Source organism: Festucalex cinctus, chromosome 10, assembly GCF_051991245.1.
Source record: "Festucalex cinctus isolate MCC-2025b chromosome 10, RoL_Fcin_1.0, whole genome shotgun sequence".
Lineage (NCBI taxonomy): Eukaryota > Metazoa > Chordata > Actinopteri > Syngnathiformes > Syngnathidae > Festucalex > Festucalex cinctus.
The window spans coordinates 19,186,696-19,209,235 of NC_135420.1; the positions used below are offsets into that span (position 1 = coordinate 19,186,696).

The 22,540-nt window shown below is 40.3% G+C and overlaps 3 protein-coding genes across 4 annotated transcripts in view; all 3 read left to right on the plus strand.

The window, feature by feature from the left end:
- Positions 1-5,016, plus strand: part of fgf22 (fibroblast growth factor 22) — a 31,852-nt gene extending 26,836 nt beyond the window's left edge. The window contains exon 3 of the mRNA XM_077534335.1: positions 4,333-5,016. Within this exon, the coding sequence (XP_077390461.1) occupies positions 4,333-4,527 (195 nt within the window). The 3' untranslated portion in view covers positions 4,528-5,016. The remainder of the gene's footprint in view (positions 1-4,332) is intronic.
- A 9,444-nt stretch (positions 5,017-14,460) lies between these two features.
- LOC144027280 (serine protease 57-like) lies at positions 14,461-17,290 on the plus strand. Its single transcript, XM_077534680.1, has 5 exons — positions 14,461-14,569; positions 14,651-14,804; positions 14,943-15,072; positions 15,173-15,427; positions 16,579-17,290. Exons 1-5 carry the CDS (start codon positions 14,512-14,514, stop codon positions 16,753-16,755), a joined length of 774 nt encoding a protein of 257 aa, XP_077390806.1. The 5' UTR covers positions 14,461-14,511; the 3' UTR covers positions 16,756-17,290.
- A 342-nt stretch (positions 17,291-17,632) lies between these two features.
- On the plus strand, positions 17,633-21,463 carry LOC144027281 (spindlin-W-like). Of its 2 annotated transcripts, none has more exons than XM_077534682.1 (5): positions 17,633-17,921; positions 18,440-18,485; positions 18,667-18,914; positions 20,126-20,359; positions 20,952-21,463. In XM_077534682.1, the coding sequence occupies exons 2-5, from the start codon at positions 18,466-18,468 to the stop codon at positions 21,155-21,157; spliced, it is 708 nt and encodes a 235-aa protein (XP_077390808.1). In that variant the 5' UTR covers positions 17,633-17,921; positions 18,440-18,465; the 3' UTR covers positions 21,158-21,463. The 2 variants fall into 2 exon arrangements, with proteins under 2 accessions (XP_077390808.1, XP_077390809.1); XM_077534683.1 differs by having other exon boundaries at positions 18,671-18,914.
- The last annotated feature ends 1,077 nt before the right edge of the window (positions 21,464-22,540 follow it).

Here is a 22,540-nt window from a genome sequence, read left to right on the forward strand (position 1 = left end):
GGATTACATCGCCAGTGTAGGAACGTAACTCGTCTCTAACTCGAGGACTCCCTGTAATGCATATATTTGTGGAGACTGGGGTCAAATTGTATTATACAATTTTAGAAATGTGCAGAATTTCGCAAGTTACTTCATGTTAAAGATTAAATATGAAAAGGAAAATGTACTGAGCTGTCACCAACATCTTAAAATTGCAATTATGCCATCTAGTGGCAGAAATATTACCTCAACAAATCAATATCACACTCGCTTTTTTACAATACATTACGTATTTTTAATTTTAACTCATTTGCTCCCAAAAACGTATAAATATGTTAAATAAAGACGTATTTATATATTTTTTTATGCTAGAGCATACAGAAGGTATGATGCAGCCTCTCAACTGCAAAGAATGGTTGCAGAAATGATAGTTATTACACAAACGGCTAGCAGGTGGCAGCAGAGCAAAGGAGATCAACCAGGGGGCCATGTTGAAAAAAAGGTCAATTTGTGAAAATTGATGAAACTTAGCTATATTCTAATGCTAATTGCTGCAAAACGGAAACAGATATAAATATACTTTTTTTTTTTTCCTGATGAAAGAAGACTCTTTAATCTTTCTTTTGAGATATGTTCCATGTTTTTATAGCAATAGGACACAATATTCTGTGAGCCTTGAAAAATCAGTCAAAATACAGTAAAAGAGCCGGGAGCAAATGTAATGCTTCTGTGAAAATGGCTTTTATGCTAGATAAGGCATCAGCTAAGTTAACAAGTTTTATGAATTATTATGAAATGACTATATCAATTTGGGAAGGACGTCCCATTTGAGCAGAGTGCACTGTTACACGCAAAACCCCCCCCCAAAAAACATGCTCCCGTGTTTACTGAAGGAGACGCATCTAATTTGATCCAAGTGTTTTTTAAAAATGTCTTCACTGTGTCTTAGCTCCCGTTAGCTTCACCGCGAGGTCACCATGTTCCTGTGAATCACGGATGTAACACCTGTAGCCACAGCAGCTTGTTTTACTGTCAAAATACATAGCGGACACAAGAAAGCCAAGCAATGACAAAGAGGCACCTGGCTCCTTTAAAAGTCTATTGCGTGCCATCCCTCTTTTTTCTTTTTTTTTTGTGTGTGTACTGTACATCAAGCTTTTAAATGTATCCCCGCCTCTTTGTTTAAGATGAGACCTGAGTTGTGCGGTCTACCTCCGCCAAAAACGAGACACGCAATCAGTCAGCTAGCGATAAGGATCAACTTCAAGCTGCTACAAAGTGAAGCCGCAATAACATCCCGCCGCACTTGTAGCATCCGCGCATGATCAACACGGAGCGCCTCATATACAAGGGAAGGTCGTATTATCTGATAAGGAGCTCCAAGCAGCCATGGAAGAGTGGCTATGCTTTGCTTGCATTGCCTTCACATATCTGTTCATCTTTACGCAAAACTGACAAACCGACGCGTCGGGTCAGCACTTGTTTAGTTTTACTCAAATACAAAACTAAAAACATCTCTACAAGTGTCATCCAAAAAAAAGAAACTTGTTTTACTCTTACTGGGGTGACATTTTTCCAAGGATCATCTTATAATCCTAATGCCAGTTAATCATAATTTTCATGTGTAGGTCTACTTCTAAATGGCTAGGTACAGGTGCCTAGTTGCAAGAAATAAGTAAATGTACAATGATTAATATTTTTGAGAAAAAAGTTGTAATCTTATGTAAATAAAATAGGTGTGTCAAAATGAGTGCGTTAATTTTGAGCTAATTTAAAGTTCGTTTAACGCCTCTAATTGTTTTAATGCACGATAAATGATTGCTTGGAAATTCTGTACTGGGGGAATTCCAATCGCAATGTAGCAGGCACGTCCACGGCAAAATTTAGCAGTAATAAATGTAATAATACTCAAATGCATATGTGGAGACTGGGTTCAAATTGTATTATACAATTTTAAAAGTGTGCAAAATTTCACAAGTTACTTCATGTTAAAGATTAGATAGCTCTAAATAGGAAAAGAAAAATGTGCGAAGCTGTCAACATCTTACAATTGCAATTATGCCATCTAGTGGCAGAAAATGACCTAAACACAAATCAATATCACACTATTTTTTTTACAGTACAGTACATATTTTTAATTTTAACTAAATTTTATGAATTATTATGAAATTACTGTATCAAAGATTCAACCATATTTATTAGTTACCATTTTTTTCCACTTTTATGTTAACAAAAGTATTACAAATTAGAAAAAAATATTTTATTGTACATTTAAAACAGATCTAAAATTTGTGATTAATCATGAGTTATCTATTGAAGTCATTCAATTAATTACAATAAAAAATTTGAACCACCTGACACCCCTAAAATAAAGTTATATTTTCCCAAGATAACTTCGCAAGATTAATGAGGGAAGAAAGTAATATTTTAACAAATTAATTTCAAAAAATTGAATTTTTATTCTTGGTATATTATGCCTTTATTTATTCTTTGACTTCATATCTTTTATTATTTGCTAATTGTTTTTCCATCCATCCATCCATTTTCTTGACCGCTTATTCCTCACAAGGGTCGCGGGGGCTGCTGGCGCCTATCTCAGCTGGCTCTGGGCAGTAGGCGGGGGACACCCTGGACTGGTTGCCAACCAATCGCAGCTAATTGTTTTTATTATTTGTTAATTTGTTTTTTACTAATGTGACAATTAGAATGAAAAAGTCTGCGGGATCTAGTATACAGCCTTGTTGAACACCACTAGTGGCATATCGTAGCAAGCAATTATGACATTTATGTTATTAAGGGTATAAAATGTAAAATTACATGTTTTTTTTGTTTGTTTTTTTTAACATCGAAACACTCTTCAAATGTGATCCTGCTGCTGAATTACTCAATGTAGGGGGGGGGGTGGGGGGTTCTCGCGGGGGGCCGGGTTCGCGGGGGGGGGTGGCGGCCGTCGGGGGGGGGCGGCTCGTTTGGGGGGGGGGGTGGAGGTATGGGTGGGTGGGGGGTTGGGTGCTGGGGGTCGGGGTGTGTTCGGGGGTTTGGGGGTCGGGGGTGGTGGGGCCTGGGTCGTGGTGGATGGCGGGTTTGGGTGGGGTGCGGGGGGGTCGTGGGGGGATGGGGGCTGGGGACCGGTGGGGCGCTGTGGGGGCCCGCTGGGCCTCGTTCTGCGGCCTTGGGCTCGGGGGTGTGGGCCGGGGCTGGGGCGGGGGTGTTCCGGGTGTCTGGGTCGGCTCGCCGACCGGTGTCCGCTCGGGTGGCTTGGGGGTGGCCTTGGTGCTGCCGCGGCCTGGGGATTCCGGGGGGGGGGGGGGGGGGGGGGGGGGTGGTGCTCGCTTTGCTGGACCGCGGTTGACGGCTTCTTTCTTTGGTGGTGGTCCTTATGCATGCCAGATCCGTCGCACCAGCATCTACTGAAACTCAACAGAAGTACCCTCTCCCTCCCACAGCCCCTTGAATCAGTTGGTGCTGGTGTCTGTGGTTCTCACTTTGCTTTATCTATCCTTCCCTCCTTCCTCTCTTTAGTTTTTCCTCTGGTCACTTGAGATCTTAATTTATTAGAAGTATGAGGTTTCTGGGGTTGGCATAAGACTCCGGTTTTGTAACCACGCAGGAGGGGTCTTGTTGGTGCTGGACTTCACTTTGATGGATTGGATGTACTGGCTTCTATTGATCTCACTCTGCCTTATCGATCCTTCCCTCCTTCCTCTCTTTAGTTTTTCCTCTGGGCTCTTGAGATCTCGCTAAATTTGCTGGAATTTAGAGGCTTCCGGGGTTGGCGTAAGACTTTGATTTTGTAATCATGGGGAAGGCAGGAAGTGTTTGGTCGGTGCTGGATGTCACTTTGATTTACCTTTCTTTTCTCTTTATTTCTTTTTTTTTTCTGACCTTTTCTCTGGTCTCCTGACCATTTAAATCTCACGACTCTGGCAAGATTCTGAAGTACCTGGTTAAGGCGAAGGGTAATGGGATATTTATAAGGTTTTAGGTGAATGAATGAGTATAAATTTATAAGTATTTGCACGCACGCACACGCACGCACGCAAACGCACACACGCAAACGCACGCACGCACGCAAACGCACGCACGCAAACGCACGCACACATACACACACACAAAAAAAAAAAAAAAAAAAAAAAAAAAAAAAAAAAAAAAGAGCAATGATGACAAGACGTTGAATCGGTAAGACTACCGAATGAACAATTCTGAGCTCTTCAAAAAAAAAAAAAAAAAAAAAAAAAAAAAAAAAAAAAATAAGAATTACTCAATGTAATTCTTCCGTTACACCTGACGTCATCGCCGAGCTGCAAGTCAAGTTAGCCCCGGTTATCCGCTAAACGTCTGTCGTCCTTCCAGGTCAAGTACAACCCAAGCTGCAAGTTCAAGGAGCGCATCGAGGAGAACGGCTACAACACGTACGCCTCGCTACGCTGGAAGCACGGCGGCAGGCAGATGTTCGTCTCGCTGAACGGGCGGGGGAAGCCGCGACGCGGCCATAAGGCCAGGCGAAGACACCCGTCCACTCACTTCCTGCCCATGCTGCCCTCCTAGCTCGCCTTGGACGTCTTCATCGCCCGCCCTTATCTACCCATGTGTCACATATATGTACATTTGATCAGATTTGTAACGTTTATTTGTAGAGCTAGCTTGTGCTTTTAAGTTATTTCCCCCATGTTGAAAAGACTTTTGACAGTAGAGCGGTACCTTCCTCAGGCGTGTTCGTGTGCGTGAGTCAACTGGATTGCCTATTGTGAACTGGAAAGCCTGAAAACAAAGTATCTCAGCCAGTAAAGATCATTACAAAAAAGTCTCAACGCTGCCTTGGATACTGGACTACTTAAGAGACCTCAAACCCAATAGGTGAACGACTAGCCGGTTTTAGATGAGTTGTATGTTATTTGCATGCACGCCTCCAGTGTTTTCACTGTGTCTCTAATGTGTGCTCCTTCACTTGGTAATGTAAAGTCAACTAACCTGTTTTCCATAATCGCTATTGCCTTCATTTTACAAAGAGGCTGTAGGTGCACTCGATGTGACGTAGCAGCTACACTTCGGTTCATTTTTATTTTTTTTTGTACACCTAATAAATGGTTCTTGCTAACATTTTTCTCCACAACAAGGCTAATAAAACATTTAATATATTCAAAATAGTTTTTAGTATTTAATTAACCGTGTTATGTCTAGTCTTGTTTAGGTCATTTACAGTAGAATGATACAATGGAACCACAAAGGTTGAACTATTCCGGCAATGTGGGTCAACTTCTGATTTTGAACCCGTTTTTAATTGAAAATACAGGAGGTCCCCCATTTTTAATGTGGTTTCTACATATAGGTTAATGATCAAGTACAAATTCTTGTTATGGAGTCTTCTTGACAAACTACATGATTACCTCATGATCACAAAATTGTCGAAAGATACTCATAAAACAATAACGTTGGGTAAAGAACCACATGCTGCTTCACCAAGTCTTGAGATTCTGTCAGTCAATCAGCTGACAGTGACAGTGCCTAGTTCCAACACAACGACTACTGATATTCATTAGTACGAGGCACACTAAATATTTAAAATAATCTGCAGTGCAAGAATACGTGGTCACAAAAAGGCATGCTCAGTTTAAGCCACACTTACTGTTTTTCATTGATTGTTTATCAGACAAACATTTACTGTAGCTTTGACTTACGAGCATAATTACAGGTAGAAGTCACATTCAGACTTGCATACTAAATCCGGTTTAGGATCGGGACTCTGTCTTATATCAAGGACTGCCTTCATTCACATTTCAGGGTCTACAGCAGTGGTGTCCAAACTACGGCCCGGAGGCCATTTGCTGCCCGCCGTCCATTTTTCAGTGGCCCGCGACATGTGCTAAAAATGGCATTTGACTCAGTTCAAGTAAAATAAACAAAGCAAAAATGTTTGGAGATGGTCAAAGTAAGAAGGGAGGGTATCGAAAAACAGGTGCCATTAAAGGTTATTTTAGTTAACTAAAACTAATGAAAAAACTAAAACTAAAATTCAAAAAACAATATTGTTACCGAAATAAAATAAAATCGAAAATGCTTTTTAAAATATGAAAACTAACTGAAACTACATTTTATGTTACAAAACTAACTAAAACTAACTATATTTATAGCAAACGTCCTTCGATTTAGTCTTTGGCAATTAATTTAATGCATGAGCCTTTGGGGATGATTTTGGTCATCTTAAGGGCGGACAATGACAAAGACGGTATAGAACTATGGTATTAATGGTTTTGTGTGAAATGCAGTGCTTCTCAATTATTTGTAGCGTCATCCATCTGTATATTAATGTGCGGCGCAAATGTGGTAGCAAATGGACAAAAATAAATAAAAATTCTAGTACAAGTTCATCATCTTTGAAGGGACTGTGGAAACGGCTAAAATGACCCCAAAATGACCACTTCAAATCAAAATGGCTGACTTCCTATGTACGGGTGACTTGTAATACATGTTTGTCAATTCTAGCTCTCCTCAAAAGTCAACAAAACAATACTGCACTTTATAAAAACATAAATTAATGACGTACATTAAATAGAGTGTAAATAATTAAACATGTTTTGCCACATTTTTGGGGGTTAGCATTAGCATTTAAGCTAGCAGACTGAAAGGCTAAGCTATGTTTTTTCATTACACAAGGTGTCATACTCTTTGTTTCATGTTGAATTTGACAGCAAATCTCAACTTTTGAGTTCTTTTTTTTTATGTTCACCTATTGTTGGAAACGTCTTGTTTTGAAGTGAGTTGAATCACTGCCACCATACCATACAGTGCTCAAGCTTGGCTCGCAAGTCAAAGCAAAACAAAAACAAAAAAACAGAACAACGGCTCAAGCCACCCCTACATCCCCCGCAGTGAACGATGGGTTCATCATATTGGTCAAATTGAGAATTGTACAAGCTCAGGGAGTGGGACATTGTACTTTGGAGGTTCCACTGTATTGTGAAAGGTGACAATAGCGTTTAAGCCTTTGTGCCTACTCACTGACAGTTAAGTGTTTGTAACATCTCCATTGGAGCCCTCCGCCATAATCCCTCCTCCTCATCGCCATCATCATCATAATCATGACAAGAACCCCAGTGGGGCGGCGCTTATGATCGGCGCGGGGGGACATCAAGGTCATTTAGACACAGGCGAGCGCTCCAGTGGCACAGGAGGCCACTCTGTCTTTTCAGAGCGCAGAAAGGAGAGTCGGCCGTTGGGAGGGTGAATAAAGGCCAAGCTTTCAGCGTGTCTTTATGCGAGACCACTGCGACGGGGGACACGTCTGGTCAGGAGGGCGTCGCATCATCGCACTGTACTTCAACCCGGCGGCGGCCAGATAGCAGTATGGGGGGTCCGCTCCTACCTTTGTATTCAGCTGTTCCTCTTTGCAAAATGCCCTCATGTCATTTGCATTGGATGGAGAACTACTGCTGATTTGTGGTACAGTGCTACTTCCAACATTGACACAATACACCCCCTGGAAATGGTCGCAAAACAAAATGTCCCACAACTATATTTATTGGAACTCGTTTGGTATCACTCTTCTCAACACATTTTACAATAAATAAATACATAAAACATTGAGAATTACACTTTGTGTGTTAAAAACAGCCAAACAACTGCCTAAAAAAAGGCCCCGCTAGCTTAATGCTGATGCTAATTAGCATCTTTGCATTGGCTGACCAGACGTCCCTTCGCAGGTATTACACAGGTCCCGTTCAAGCATCCTATTTTTTTTTCTCCCATGTATATGTCAATCACACAGCTGTCATGGTGATTCATGCGATAAACCCATTAAAGGGAATTGAACTGTTAAATCCCTTCCTATTTACCTCCAAATTCATTTGCGTTCTAATTCGCGTCCACATCTAGTCGGTATCAGGCAATAGGCATTTACCGGAACTAGAACTACTTCCTGCTTTCGCATCAGGACCGAGCAAAAAAGATTGGATAATAGTTAGTACGTTGATTGTTTAGCACTGTTGAGCTGTCAACTAAGTACCACCCACCCGTGCATTTTGGCCACCTATCATAACTGTGCATTCCCACAAATGTTATTGTGATTTTTTATTCTCCACATTTTTTTTTTGCCATGTAACAACTCCCACATAATACTTCCAATTTAAATTGTTCAAATTTCAACTACCTTCAAAGATTCACGCCTCCTGGGGTATATATATCATCTATTTTCACAATACTTACGGTATCTGCACAATTTAACGTTAAGTATCAACTTTCCCCCCCATTCATTTTCAATGGGAAAGACATTGAACTATTTCTAAGTGTCACTTTCCACACCCACTTCCATATATACGAACTTATCGTTGCCAGGTGGTTGATCCTGCTGATTGGCACAGTTGGTAAAGTGCATTGTCCAGTAACCAGGAGGTCATCATTCCATAATTTATCTCTCAATTTACTTCATAAGCATTCCACATGCATTCAAATCTTAGCATTCAGCTTTCAGCATTCCCACGTAATTTCTCCAGAAATTGCACTTAGTCTAGTTCATAAAGTTAATTGAAGTTAAAAAGATATACAAAAGGAATGTGAAACATTGAGTTGAGGTAATTTTCTGCCACTACATGGTATTAGTGTTTCATGGTGGACATTGGTTACATTTTTCTTCTCAAATTCAGAGTAATTGGTATTTGGAAAATGAAGCAGCTCGTGGTTCCAGGCCATTTTGTTCGTTGTAAATTACAGCTAGTCACCAGTTGCGGAAATAATTTTTTTTTTTTTTTAACACATTTATTACTGCTAAATTGTGTTATAGTGACTCGTTTGCACAATGTTGTATGTAAACTAAAGCATGAACAACGATTTTTTACAAAAAATATTTTACATTACATCGCAAATACTGCTTTTTAATGGAATTTAAAGCCTTTAAACAATTTAATAACTTTAAATCCTTTTTAATGACCCGCAGAATCCCCGTTTAAGGCGTTGGACTGTATATGTTTGCAAGGGAAGTGAATGAACAGGTGCATCCTCTTACTGCACTGAACACTAAAACAGAGTCTTGGTAGACTGGCCGACTCATCAGTGTCAAAGTGTCCTCCAATAGCAAAAGGGTGGGCTGACATTATAATCATTGCTGCGAGACGGACAGACCCTGATCAAAAGTGTACAGCATTGAGGGAGGCGCAAAATCAACATGGAAGGTCCCAAAAGGAGCAGCGAAAAAGGATGGAAAGGACATCGGGAAGACGATGTGAAAAACACGAGTGTCTGGGCTGTGCTCGATCAGACTTAAAGTGTCAAGGGAGATCAGTGGAAACATCTGCAAAGTGCAGCACATTTCATCCCTTTAAAAAAAAAAAAAAAGAAGAAGGGGCAGTTTGAAATCTTCCAAATGTGATTCAAAGTCATAATAAAAGAGGACGTCCGCAGTCCATCAAGGCCACAAGTCACGCTAACAACAACGCGTAGCCTCTGGAACCTTTGAAACCCTGTGTGGTCATTTTCTCTCCCAGCGGCTGAAAAGAACTGTGGTGGGTGGGAAAGAAAGAAAGAAAAAACACAGCCCTCAAACAGAGCTCATAATACCAATCTTATGTATGTAGACAAAAATGGGGGGAGCAACGGGAGGGGGAAGACGGACGAGCGAGGCACAATTTTTTTTTTTTTAAGCGCTTATTGAATTGCCATTACAGCTCCTGAGACTAATTGTGACTGTTGTGTGTCTCTCTGTGGCCTAGGGGGCTCTAGAGTGGCCCTGTATGCTCTTACCCAGCGGGGTTTTCAGACCGAGTGGCCCTGAAAGAGAAAAGGACCACCGTAGATCAATGGCAAACCTTTCACTCTTTCACGGGCCCCAGCTAATCCTTCTCATTTGTCTGCCATTTGTTGAGGCACATTCACGACTGCCTGAATTTAGGATTAGGCCTTGTTTTGTTACAAAAACAGCCCGACTTATAGTGCTGAATGGGCCGACCAAAGAGCGGCTGATGGGCTGGGGTGTACGCAAGGTTGCCTTACACATACAGTACATGTGCGCCTGCGCAAGCATTAGATACAATTAGTAACACTTTTAAGCAAACGGGAGCTGGCAGTCATCCCTCGCAAATTTAGGCTGGAGATGTGTCGCAGAAATGATGTCATGGCACTTTTGGGCTCTGGCATGACAGCTAGCGGCTAATCAGATTAGCATAGCAAAAAAACAAAGCAAAGTAATTGGAGAGTCATTTTCAAGAGATAATCCTTGTTTCTTCTCTAGACATGGAATGGAAGAAAAAAAAACATTCCAACCATTTTCTGCTAGGTCCTCAGTCAGTGTATCCCATCCTTAACTGGGCCTAATGCTGCATTCGAGGATGGTCGGACGTCTGACTTTTCACAGTTCAAACCAGGAGAAATATGTACGGGAATGTCCACTTGAACTCAGAAATCCCACTTGCGAAGTCGGAATTAAAAAAAAATAAATAAAAAATAAAAATAAAGGACCCCGACTTCACCGACAGGCTACAATGTGATGTCACTCTACAATGGCGACCCCTTTGGAAACACAGACCGTGAATGGAAAACAATTTAGTATAAAACTAGATAGCTTTCTTCATAAATATTCTACATAATTCCACGTAACACAACCTACGTGACAGTATCTCCCTGCATGAAATTATACGGTGAATGGCAAACTAGCTACATACAAACTCACATTCACACCAAGCATTTCAAAGCTTTTTCCACTGTTAATGTGACCTCTAAATCTGTACAAAAATTGGGGGGAAAAAAACATTTGGAGGGGAGAAAAAATAAACAACTGAGTTAATGTAGTACAGATAGCAAAATGTTGAATGCAGAAAATACAAATAAACGATTTAAAGAAGAAAAACCTTATACAGTCTTCATTAGTCACAGTTTACATGTTCAAAAGGGAGCAGGAAGAAGTTGAAAACGTATCGAGTTCTACCCCTTATTCTTTGTATGTTTTGACTTATTTATTATTGATACAGTAATAGGTTAGCATATTTCAATGAAATAAAAAAAATGTATAAGCCTGCTCATGTATACAACTGCACTTTGACGTACGTACATTTGCCAGCAGCATATGTACATGAAATTCCTAGGCATACACCATAATACATTCATGGATCACATCCTCTTATACTCACATATACACATTTCATACACTGATACTGATACATCTAAAATAAATAAATAAAATACATTTCTGCAATTTTACCAGCTTGTGTCTAATTTAAGTAATTTTCTTGAACATTTTTTTTAAACTCAGCAAGTGACTCCCATCTTTTCAGGTCAGTTCCATGAATTAATCCACAAAGGAATGCCTTTTACAGAAACACGCCATTGCTTAATATTTGTTCTTGTTTTGATTTTTTTTTTTTTTGTAGACACCCCCCTTTATGTCATAAGAATTTATTTAACAACACTATGGTGGTAGAGAACAAACAAACAAAAAAATATATATCAGGAAAAGTCTACCAGAACAGCTAAAATGTATTTTAAGGTTAAACCGAGGTGCGTTAAATGGTTGTGCACACTTGTACAGCTACATGATCTCAGTTGTTTGCTCTTACTTCCCTACTTTTATTTTTTTTAACAATTTATATGTACAGGTTATAGCTCAAATTATATGAGTGCTACGACTGAAAATTTAACCACTCTGGGGACATTGGCCAGGTTCCACTGCCCTGGTATGATTTTGATCTCAAAAGATCTCAAGTTAAGCTTAGCGGTCCGACTGTCATTTCACACTCATTTTAACAAGTCAACACACAAACAGACACAAGAATCAGACTTGAAAGCGCACTTTCATAAAGCCTGAACAAATGGATTCATCCCGGCCAAACACCTGCAGAGGAAATTTCACCGCCTGCCGCCCGCAATCCTGTCTGAACCCGCGTTGGGATGGTCCGCTATCGCCTAGCGGATTAGCCACGGCGTCTGAAGGCCTTAGACGGAGCTGGAGAGTGGCACACTCGCCATATTCCCCCCGAAGCGCTGCCATGGTATGCCAGAGGAATGCGCGTGGCGCGGGCCAACGGCACCCCGCGTCGGGGCATTCCCGGGATGCCTGCACCCTCGCCAGACAGCGGGGGGGATGAGGACCGCTGTGTGAGTCGGAAGGGGATGATGAGAAGAAAAGTGGAGGCTTTGTGCAGGAAATACTATTAAAAGAGCGAGATGTACTATAAAATAAAAACGATTGGCCTCGTTTGAACTTCAAGGGAGACGCAGAAAGTCATCTACCGTCTGTTGCAGTAGATTTCCATGACACCAACTAAAATCCAGATATTAAGGGCGGTTGGCGCTCAACTTTTGTTGAATTGTTCATGTACGCACCATGACTGATGCAAGTGATGGATGTTAGTCAAAGTCACTGCCGTTTGATCAACCGCAAATCCACGACTGTGTGTGTGTGTTCTCTCTCAATGCCAGCGAAAGCAGACCAACTCTGTGTTTTGTCAAAACGTGACAAGTTCTCAGCATCGCACTACTTTCCTCAACAGATATTTTCAGACACATTCTTCAAACATACAAATCTGCTTTCTATTTCCTTACTTTTATTGGATTACGGCACTTATATTGGATTACACTTAGATTGGATTACAGTACACTGAATAGTGAATACTCATGAAACTAAATATTATACAGTAACTGGAAGAACTTCTGAACTGTTCTTATAAAGAGACAAAATTCTAACATGCTAACAGTTAGTAAGCTAACAGAGCAATTCTTTATATTATTCTGTATTGTGATTTATTTTTTATTTATTTATTGAGACTTGGAACAAACACTAACATACTTATAATTGCTATTCTAAAATGTCAAGGTAGCAAACTGAGTAGTGTACCTAAAAACGTTAAGGAAGACCGATAAGCGTTTGAAATCTTGCCTCAGATCTATGAGCAACCTCTAGCAACATAAGTTGTGAAAGTCATAGGCCCTTTTCACCTCAAAACGAACTCAAATTGTTACACATGATGATCCTTTCAAACTCTCAAACCAGAGAAGATTTTACACATGGCTGTCATTAATGGCGAAACGGCGCCCTCTAACGGCAATATGAAAGACTATGCTTAAAAAAAAGTTGCCACTTACTCTGTCGCCCCATGCACGAAAGTATAAGTATTGTATCATTCACTACAAAACGAGTGAAAGAAAGAAAGAAAGAAAGAAAGAAAGAAAGAAAGAAAGAAAGAAAGAAAGAAAGAAAGAAAGAAAAACAATTGCACATAACAGAGGTAATTCCTAAAAAAATAAAAGGTAAATTGAGAATGGGAACTCAATGATTCTAATTCAAAAATGGTGCAGTGTATTGAAGTATAAATTCCAAATCCTCGTGGGCCAAACTATATGTAACAAGTGTTGCATGATGTATGTTTCAAAACAAGCTGTTGGTTGCTGTGCCATCATTGAGCTCGTGTGCAAGAGGAAATACAGTATGCTGAAATGGAGACTTGCTAAAGCTTACAAACAGCACCACAGAAGTTGTACAATTTGGAGTCTGTTGCGCTAACATTTTCTATAATACTGCAATAAACAGAGAAAGAAAGAAAGAAAGAAAGAAAGAAAGAAAGAAAGAAAGAAAGAAAGAAAGAAAGAAAGAAAGAAAGAAAGGACCTGTCCTTGGCTAATGAGTCATTTGCTGCTTCACCAAGTCTAGACCAAGTTTTAATTAGTTTTCAGGGTAGTTTTGTTTAGTTATTTAATGAATGTTTAGTTTTAATGTATTTTTATTTTTTTAACTGTGTATTACTTGTGCGCAATATTCAAAAAAACACTGTGGGAGCAACATCATCTGAAGGTGCTTTTCTATTGGCTGCTGCTCGATGACATCACTTCTGAGTGACACATTTTCAATCAATAAATATACTTAAAAATTGCATTTAAAATCATCCCCAAAAGCTCATGCATTAAATTAATTAGCAAAGATGAAAATTAAGGATATTTTTTGCTATAATTATAGTTAGTTTTAGTTTGTTTTGTAAACATAAAATGTAGTTTCAGTTAGTTTTTCGTTTTTTAAAAAGCATTTTCATTTTATTTGGTTAACAAAATTGTTTTTTGAATTTTAGTTAGTTTTTTCATTAATTTTAGTTAACTAAAATAACATTGGTCTAGACAGTAAGAGCTGAAGTCTCGAGGTCCATCTGTTTTTATGGTTAGACCTTTTGGGTTATAATTTGTTTCCAAAATATTCTAAACTTCTAGATACCAGTGATCCAATTATATCTTCCCCTTTAGACTTGGTGAAGCAGCATGTGGCTCATCACCAATGTTTTTCTTTATACCCAGTTCCAAATATTTAAAAAAAAAGTTAAACATATTCTTGCAATACAGTAAAGATTATTGCAGTAAAGATGGTCATTGAAAAGTAGGTTTGCTTATTTAGTTGCTCACAGCTATCTGGAGTTTCTTAGTTCAATAAATGTTGCAACCCTGCTCTTTTTGTAACTTTGTCGACTTTTCAAAACCTTCGCCAGCATGTTGGCAAATGCACTGAAGCAACAACAGACCACAACCCAATTTAGTGCACACGATAACAGGAACAACACTAAGAGGAATATGCGCATTCCAGCAAGTACCATGGCCATCATATTGCTGCTCTTCTTCATTCTAAATGGTCAGATACTTTTATCTTTTTTTTTTTTTTTGAAGCAAGCTTATCCGTCAACAATAATAAAGTGTGTTTTATGGGTTTTAGGAGCTGATAGCACTCACATTGTGGGAGGCAGAGACGCGCCGCCGCACTCCCGTCCGTACATGGCCTCGCTGCAGTTTCAAGGACAGCACATCTGCGGCGGCTCGCTGATCCGAGAAGACTTCGTCCTCACCGCAGCGCACTGCAGGCTACGCAGGTAAGAAGTCGTCAAAAAGTTTGCCACACACAAAAAAATGGTACCGGTGTCAAATAATTTTTTATCACTTTGATCGTCATGTTGTTAATTAAGAAGCTTAATTCTGTATAAATCTGCATTGAATGTGTGTTATTACAGAGCACTCACAGTGGTGCTGGGGATAGACTCCCTGACAGGTGCCGAGGCCACCAAGCAGGTTTTCACGGCCGCCAGAGCCATCCCGCATCCCGACTACGACGGCCATCAAAATGACATCATGCTCCTAAAGGTGAGGACAGAGATGTGTTAAATCACTCCCCATTTTCTGCTGAAAAAAAAAGACACGCTTACAATCACTCTTTGACTCTATTTAACCTTTGACCTCTCAGCTCAACGGCAATGCCACACTAACTGAGGCAGTGCAGCTAATCGTTCCCAAAAGAGGGCGGCTGGGAAGACGCAGCAGGTGCATCACGGCTGGCTGGGGGGACATCGGCGATAACAACACTTTGCCCAACACGCTTCAGGAGGTCAACGTGACCCTGCTGCAGCAGCGCGCGTGTCGCCGACTTTGGGGGAGGGTCCCCATCGCCAGGACTATGGTGTGCGGCACCGGCTCTCGCGCCTTTCAGGGCTTCTGCTCGGTAAGATACCACCACCATTTCAAAAGCAAAAGCTTGCGGTGTTGTTGGAATGCGCAGATTCGAGTTAGCCAACAGGGTAATTAGGCAGATTTTGAGAACCAGCACGTAAATTAATACGCTAAAGTGAGCCCTCGTCAGTCACATGGATTACAGCGGGCCAGTTCCTGATGCAAATAGCAAAAATGCGCACCCCCATATTTTTTTTTTAAATTTAAATATATGTAATAAATCAAATACAAATAATAAAACAATGACAATATAAATAATAAATATTAATAATATTTAAAAAAATAATTACATTAATTAAATTAATTTAAATTTATTCATTTTTTATAATACCTACAATAAACCCCCTTCGTCACTGGTTCCGTGTTAGCAGTCCCACTATTTAGCAGATATTTTTTTTGTTCCATTTTACAACTCAATTTTGTACCACTTGCAGTTATTTTAGCTCTAACTCCACATGTACATGAAACAAGAAGAGCGAAAGAACAGAAGAAGGGCGAAAACAGGAAGTATTTCAAGCTCAGCCTAGTTTTGTTCAGGCGTAATTCATTGTTAAATCCTCTGTAATCCTGCTTTTTACACCTACAAAAAGTGTATTTCACGTAAATTTTATAATGTACATAATGTCCCATAAATAATTATTGATGTATAATGTAAACTGGTATTTTTTTTAGTTTGGGGAAAAAATGGGATTTGTTTGTGTAACACAGAAGGATAGGTACACTCTGTATGTTTTTAAATGTTTGTATTATTTTAAAAATACGTTCTAAGACCTAAAAAATAAGTACCTAGTGTGAGTCATGAATGTTACCCCAACAATGGCTTGTGGGTTTACTGTATTGATGATGCTTTATATACCCAAACATGTTAGCGTCATTTGAAGTACATCTTACATCACGACGCACAATCATTTGATTGCAGAAAAATGCATCAAAATTGTGACAACGCAGGCCTGTATGTCATTAATTACTTTCTTTCCTATTAGACATTCAACTACGCGTTTACCTATATTACATCGGAATTTGCACATAAAAAGTCTCAATTTAAATAAATGTCTCATTTACACACAGTAAACATTGTGGTTCAGTCAATGACCTCAAAACATTTTGTCCATCTACCTGCGCGTTTGTGTGTGATGTGTTCAGGGTGATTCCGGTGGTCCGCTGATCTGTGATGGTGAGACCGCAGGTGTGGTGTCTTTCTCCGGGCGACAATGTGGGAACCCCAGGACCCCCGACGTTTACACGCGTGTATCGTCCTTCACGGACTGGATTGACAGCGTTTTGAACAGCAATTCAGCAAATGAACAAAAAGCTGCGTGATGACATCATCGATTCCAGTTATACAACTAATGTGTTGGGCATGGAAAACTATTATGTCTGAAAGTCACTGATTCTGTTGTGTGGTATTCATTAGGCACGCTTTGGATTGGCCATTTGACAGTTTGACTACAGTTTGATGCATGCTGAGACAAAATGAAATTCAAAATTTAGAATGGCTTCTCTGATTCCCCCCCATTTTATGCCTGCTTTAACAACTGATTATTTCAGACAATGTACTTTTGGGATTAAATACATGTTAGAGAAATATTGAGTACAAACAGATATTTCCTTTCCAAATCCAATTATTGACAAGTAAATATTGAAGGGGAACATGATCAACAGGTGCACACCGAACTATACACATTGAAATTCTAACACACAATTTTTTTGCAGGTTAAAAACGTATTTAAATATAAATAAATGTGCATTTGACCCATGAGATAGCATAATATACAACTTATCGTAATTATGATAGAACTGTATTTAATAATTGTGAGGTAGTCTTATTATAACTTGGTAACCTGTAATTATGAGTTAAAATGTAAGAAACATGTCAAGAATCACCCTAAAAGCATCTTTAAGAAAGATTACAAGTACAAATAATATGATTCAATGCTAGTTTTCTAATGGAAAACATATAAATAAATAAATGTGACATTTCACTTGTAGATACGTTTTTTAATGAGTGTGCCGCCATCATTATAGGGGAGAAAATACATATAAAATTACTACTAAACTAATTTTCTTACGTCAAAATGCAAAATACTACCTGTCAGATGAACTGGCCCGCCGAACTTGCCCGCCTACATTTCCCAGCCTCCATTGCGCGCATGCCAGCGTCCTCTCCAGCTCTTTGCGACCAAACGGCATGCTGGGAGACGAAGTCCTTTCCCTGCATCTCTCGCTTTTCACGCAGCTTTCGCGAGATTTCCTCGAGTCTGGTTCCGTGTGGAGCAACGTTTTCTTTGGCAGACGAACCGAACCGAACCGATATGAAATCTGCGTGCAGGTGAAGGCAGACTTGTCGGCGTCCGGTCAGTCAGTGCTTTTTTCGGCTGACAGTGGAACTTCTGAGTGGCGGATGTAGCTTCTAGCAGTAGCCGCCCCCCGCTCGCTTCCCTGGAACGTCTGCATTGAGGTGGCGCTCGGACAAGCGAGGGAAACTGGTAAAATGGCACGACAGAATCAAACTATGACCTTATATGTTGGATTTAAGCCAGCACAGGTGTGTCGGCGCCTTCTGTAGCCTTCGTCTGGTCACGTTTGAGACGTACTTTTTTTTCCCCCCTCAATCATTTGCACGACAGTGTCATTTTGCCAACATTAGCTGTCATTCGACACGGCTGGTGTACCGAGCAAGGGCTCGTTTATTCCAAACTGTTACTTAGCGGTGAGGTAACTGCTAGTTAGCCGTGCCAGACGGTGTCACCATCACACACACATACGCCCACACGCATGCACATAAATCCCTTCCATTGCGGACGACGCAGTTTGGACAACGTAAATACACAGGAAGTGGTACCCGGGGACGCGATGCCATTGGCTGAGGGGAGCTGTCCATCTTTGCGTCTTGGGATGACGTCAGTCTTTGGCGCAACTTGCCTCAGGATGTTTTGGGAAATGTTTCACATGTTGTTTGTCACTTGCCAACTGTAACTAAAACATTGTTCTCTTTTCCTTTTAGCCTGTAACCATCAAATTTGTGGAGGCATGTCAAAGAAAAGAGGCAGGTATGTTCATACTAAGATGATTTTAATGATGTTTGGCATCATACTAAATTTGGAACAAGAAAATAGTGCAACACAGTGAATAAAACTAAATAAAATAGTTATTTCCGAGCTATATTCCAAAATTAAACAAATGAACTTTTTATGGCATATGTTAGCGTATTAACACACATGTACTTGGCAGGAAGCGAAGCTGCGGGGAGCTGAGCGACACCGGGAGCCCCGACCCCAACTGCATCCTGGGCGTGCGCATTCAGCACAACTGGCGCGAGAAGGGCAACCAGAGCAAATGGAAGGGCACCGTGCTGGACAGACTCGGCGTCAACCCGTCGCTCTTCATGGTCAAGTACGACGGCTTCGATTGCGTCTACGGCATCGAGCTGTTCAAGGACGAGCGCGTGTCCAACCTCCAGGTCCTCTCGGAAAGTGTGGGTACGTCAGAACAGGAACATGTTTGTTGTTCTTGTTAGGATTAGGGATGCACGATTTTATCCGTTATCGACCAATTTGACTTCATACAGATAAACCAGATAATAAAGAAATCCGCCAATAATAATAGACATGCCACGTTGGTCCATCTGTTGTGGTTGTGGCTCAAGTTGCGCCCAATTATTCTACCCCTCCCCTCTCCTGTGGTTGTGTCGTACATTTGTGACATAATGCGCGTAACCTTGACAGAAGATGCATCAAGGTGACATCACATGATAGTTGCCATTGTGGGCTTTCATTACTGTCCTGTTATGGAAAATAACTATTTAACTCATATTAACATAAGTATTGTGGACGCCTGTATTTTCTTTAACAATGGACTTTTCACTTCTTGTACATGAAGCAATATCGATGTGACCTCGACTGATAAGCTTGAAACAGACTGCTTGCTTTCCTGTCTCGCTGATCTTCTCTTTCTCCCATGATAATTTACTTGCACACTCAGTTTATTTGTATTCAAGTTAATTTTGCAAACAATTATCGGCTTACTTATCGGTTATCGACATCGGCACTTGCTAAATTATTGGTTTATCGGGATCGGTTGAAAATAGCATTATCGTGCATCCCTAGTTAGGATGAACAAATTGCCTTTTGGGGGCCCTGAACATGCCTGATAATTAACCAATTTTTTGTAAGCGCATGTATGTATTCCTAGTGAAAATTTTAGGGGTCACCAAACACAAACTCAATTAACTCATTCATTCCACCCGGTTTGAAAATTAGAGAAGAAAAAAAAACTCACCCAATTTTTGTATGCAAGTATCCTGATCAAAATATCTTAGGGGTCCCCAATCAAAAATCACTAACATAACAGAAAACGTAAGTAAACAAACATCAAGGACCCATGCTTCAAATTAAACAGGAAGTTGGCCAAGTTTAGGCGAATTTGACCAACTCCAACCTGAGAATGGGCCTGAATCAGAAGCCTCCCACTCTACTAGGCAAATAGGCCACACTAAATTGTTTTGCCTTTGGCGTCAAATGTGACTGGAGCTTGAAATCAAAGTTGATTATTTCGAAGATTCTCTTTGGATTCGGGAATGCAAGGGCCTGTTCATCATAGCTGAACGCTTTAATTCTTCTTTTTTTTTTTTTTTACGGTGGTTGTACCTCAATTTGGTGGGGTGTTCATCGCCTGTATATTTTGTGCACAGTAAACAACAGGATCAGGATACCCCCGGGGGCCGAAGAGCTGGTGGGCAAAGCCGTGGAGCACCTCTTTGAAAAGGAGGACGGCGAGAAGAACGAGTGGCGAGGGATGGTGCTCTCCAGAGCGCCAATCATGACCAACTGGTATTATATCACCTATGAAAAGGACCCGGTTCTTTATATGTACCAACTATGGGACGACTACGCCGACGGGGACCTAAGGATTCTGCCCGAGGCGGGTACGTAACAGCATATCCTGAAAGGCCAATTGAAAAATATGTCTGTGGGATCTCCTTAGGAACGCGTGTTTGGTGTCATGACTAATTATTTTCACATTATTTAACCACCAACAATTGCACCATCTGACATGCATTCCATACGAGTCACAAGGCAAAACTGCACTCCATCCACTATCCATCCATTCTTGCTTATTTTGCAACTGGATTATATAGTTGTTTTGTTTATTTCTATTGTGCAAGGGGTGGCAGCTAGATATCGTGAATAACTGATTGAAAGCTAAGTAACTATACCTAAACTTTATGTGGTTTCACCTTATGGATTTTTTTTTTTTTGTTCTAATCTAATTTTGTGTCACATAATTTTTTTCCACACTGACCAATGTTATTGTAGACTTGCATAGTATTTGCGTGAGCCAGGATGGAAAAGAGAATATCCCAAATATGTGCGACCCCTAGTGGACAAAAAGAATAACTGCAGCTCACATGTATGTTTGTATTACTGTATAATATTGTATATAAAAAAAAAAAGTGACATGTACTTCAACATCCCCTGCAGACTTTGATCGAAACTTCTCTCTTGAATTTTGTTCAGAAAACAAGCACCTGTTGCCCGCTGACAGGAAGCCCGGTGAAGAGACTGAGAGCTTGGTGGGCAAACAGGTGGAGTACGTGACTGATAAAGGCGTGAAGAGGACCGGCCTGGTCATCTACCAGGTCCCAGCCAAGCCCTCCGTCTACTACATCAAATACGACGATGACTTTCACATCCACGTCTATGATCTGGTCAAAACCACATAAAAGGAGACAGAGAGACACCCTTCAAGCCTCCTTCGCGCATCCTTCTAATCTCTTATTTCAAGCCATGGCAGAATAGTCGACGCTTTCCAATACATGTCCGCTCTTAATTTTTCTTCGTATGTTTGCACAGCACAACTGTAGCGTTCGCTCTATTCGCCATCTGCGCATTTCCAAGTCAAAAAGGCCATTTTTCAGTTTGCTGACACCAAGTTGGGGTGCAGCCCACTCCACATCAGCATTAAGTGGACGAACAGGGAGTTGAAACATTATTTGTGGAATTAAACTTAAAAGTCGGGATGAGTGGAATATCGCACAAGTGCTTTACAAGACATTTCGTGTTTAGCCTCGATTTGGCTATGTTATAAAGTGTGTCATTTATCGCAGGGTAATCTGCTCCTTTAACCGCAGTGCATTCTTTGTACTGCTTGCAAGGATGACTTTTGCTTGCTTCACAATAACACTATTCCACACAAAACAAAACAAAAAACAAATCATTAAGTGCCTTCAGGCTCATCTATTTTTTATTTTTTTTCTCTCCAATAGCATATCTCAGAGCAGGGGTTGGGGAACCAAATACAACCTCAGATCCTTAACTGACATTTGTTTAGAATACATAACATGACAATTAACATTTTTCATAAATAATATGGATAAAAGGTTCCCCGCCTGCATCTTAAAGAGATCATCACATATGAAGGCTTCTAATTGTGTTCAAGTGTCTTAATAGGCAACTTGTAAACAAGCTTGCAGTCAAGTGTGTCCTGGTGCTTGTTCTTTGGCAGTAACAAAAAAAAAAAAAAAAAAAAAGATGCAGTATGAAAAACTTTAAAATACAAAATCACCAGTGGTCGTATAATCTCTGTTGATATTGTCGGGAGCACTTTATTGTACGTTTACATGTTTAGATTAGTCCCCACCTGCGCAATAATAGGCTTCATTTACAGGCATGATGGTTTAAAAAAAAAAAAAAAAAAAAACATTGCATTGCAGCACTTTCAGTATTTAATGTGTACAAGTTGTGTGAAATTGTTGTGAATATTCATCCAAACAATAAACAGGTAGCTCACACCAACTCTGGTTCTACTTGTATGATTTCTTATTGTACTGTTTACCCATAAAACTATTTAAAAAAATCAGAGGTTACCTTCTTTTCTTGTTTGCTCTTATTTATCTTTGTGCTTGGGGACTCATTCTAGTATTTTCCACGTTTGTTATGAATATTTCAAGCATACTGCCTTGACCTATACGCTATGTTCCTGAACATGTAGTGATACGAATGCAGATAATTGTGGAGCAGGGAGCGGTTGCAAATCCGGTTTTGATAGCGTGAGACTCACCTTAGGAGACTTACCTAAGGAATTTTAACCAGCAATGAAACTTACA

Excerpts from the sequence above, each read along its gene's own strand:
- LOC144027281 (XM_077534682.1), top strand. The coding sequence starts at position 18,466 with ATGTCAAAGAAAAGAGGCAG. Across the intron at positions 18,486-18,666 it reads ATGTCAAAGAAAAGAGGCAG|GAAGCGAAGCTGCGGGGAGC; the intron begins GTATGTTCATAC and ends TGTACTTGGCAG. Across the intron at positions 18,915-20,125 it reads GGTCCTCTCGGAAAGTGTGG|TAAACAACAGGATCAGGATA; the intron begins GTACGTCAGAAC and ends TTTTGTGCACAG.
- LOC144027280 (XM_077534680.1), top strand. The coding sequence starts at position 14,512 with ATGCGCATTCCAGCAAGTACCATGGCCATCATATTGCTGCTCTTCTTC. Across the intron at positions 14,570-14,650 it reads GCTCTTCTTCATTCTAAATG|GAGCTGATAGCACTCACATT; the intron begins GTCAGATACTTT and ends TATGGGTTTTAG. Across the intron at positions 15,428-16,578 it reads CCTTTCAGGGCTTCTGCTCG|GGTGATTCCGGTGGTCCGCT; the intron begins GTAAGATACCAC and ends TGATGTGTTCAG.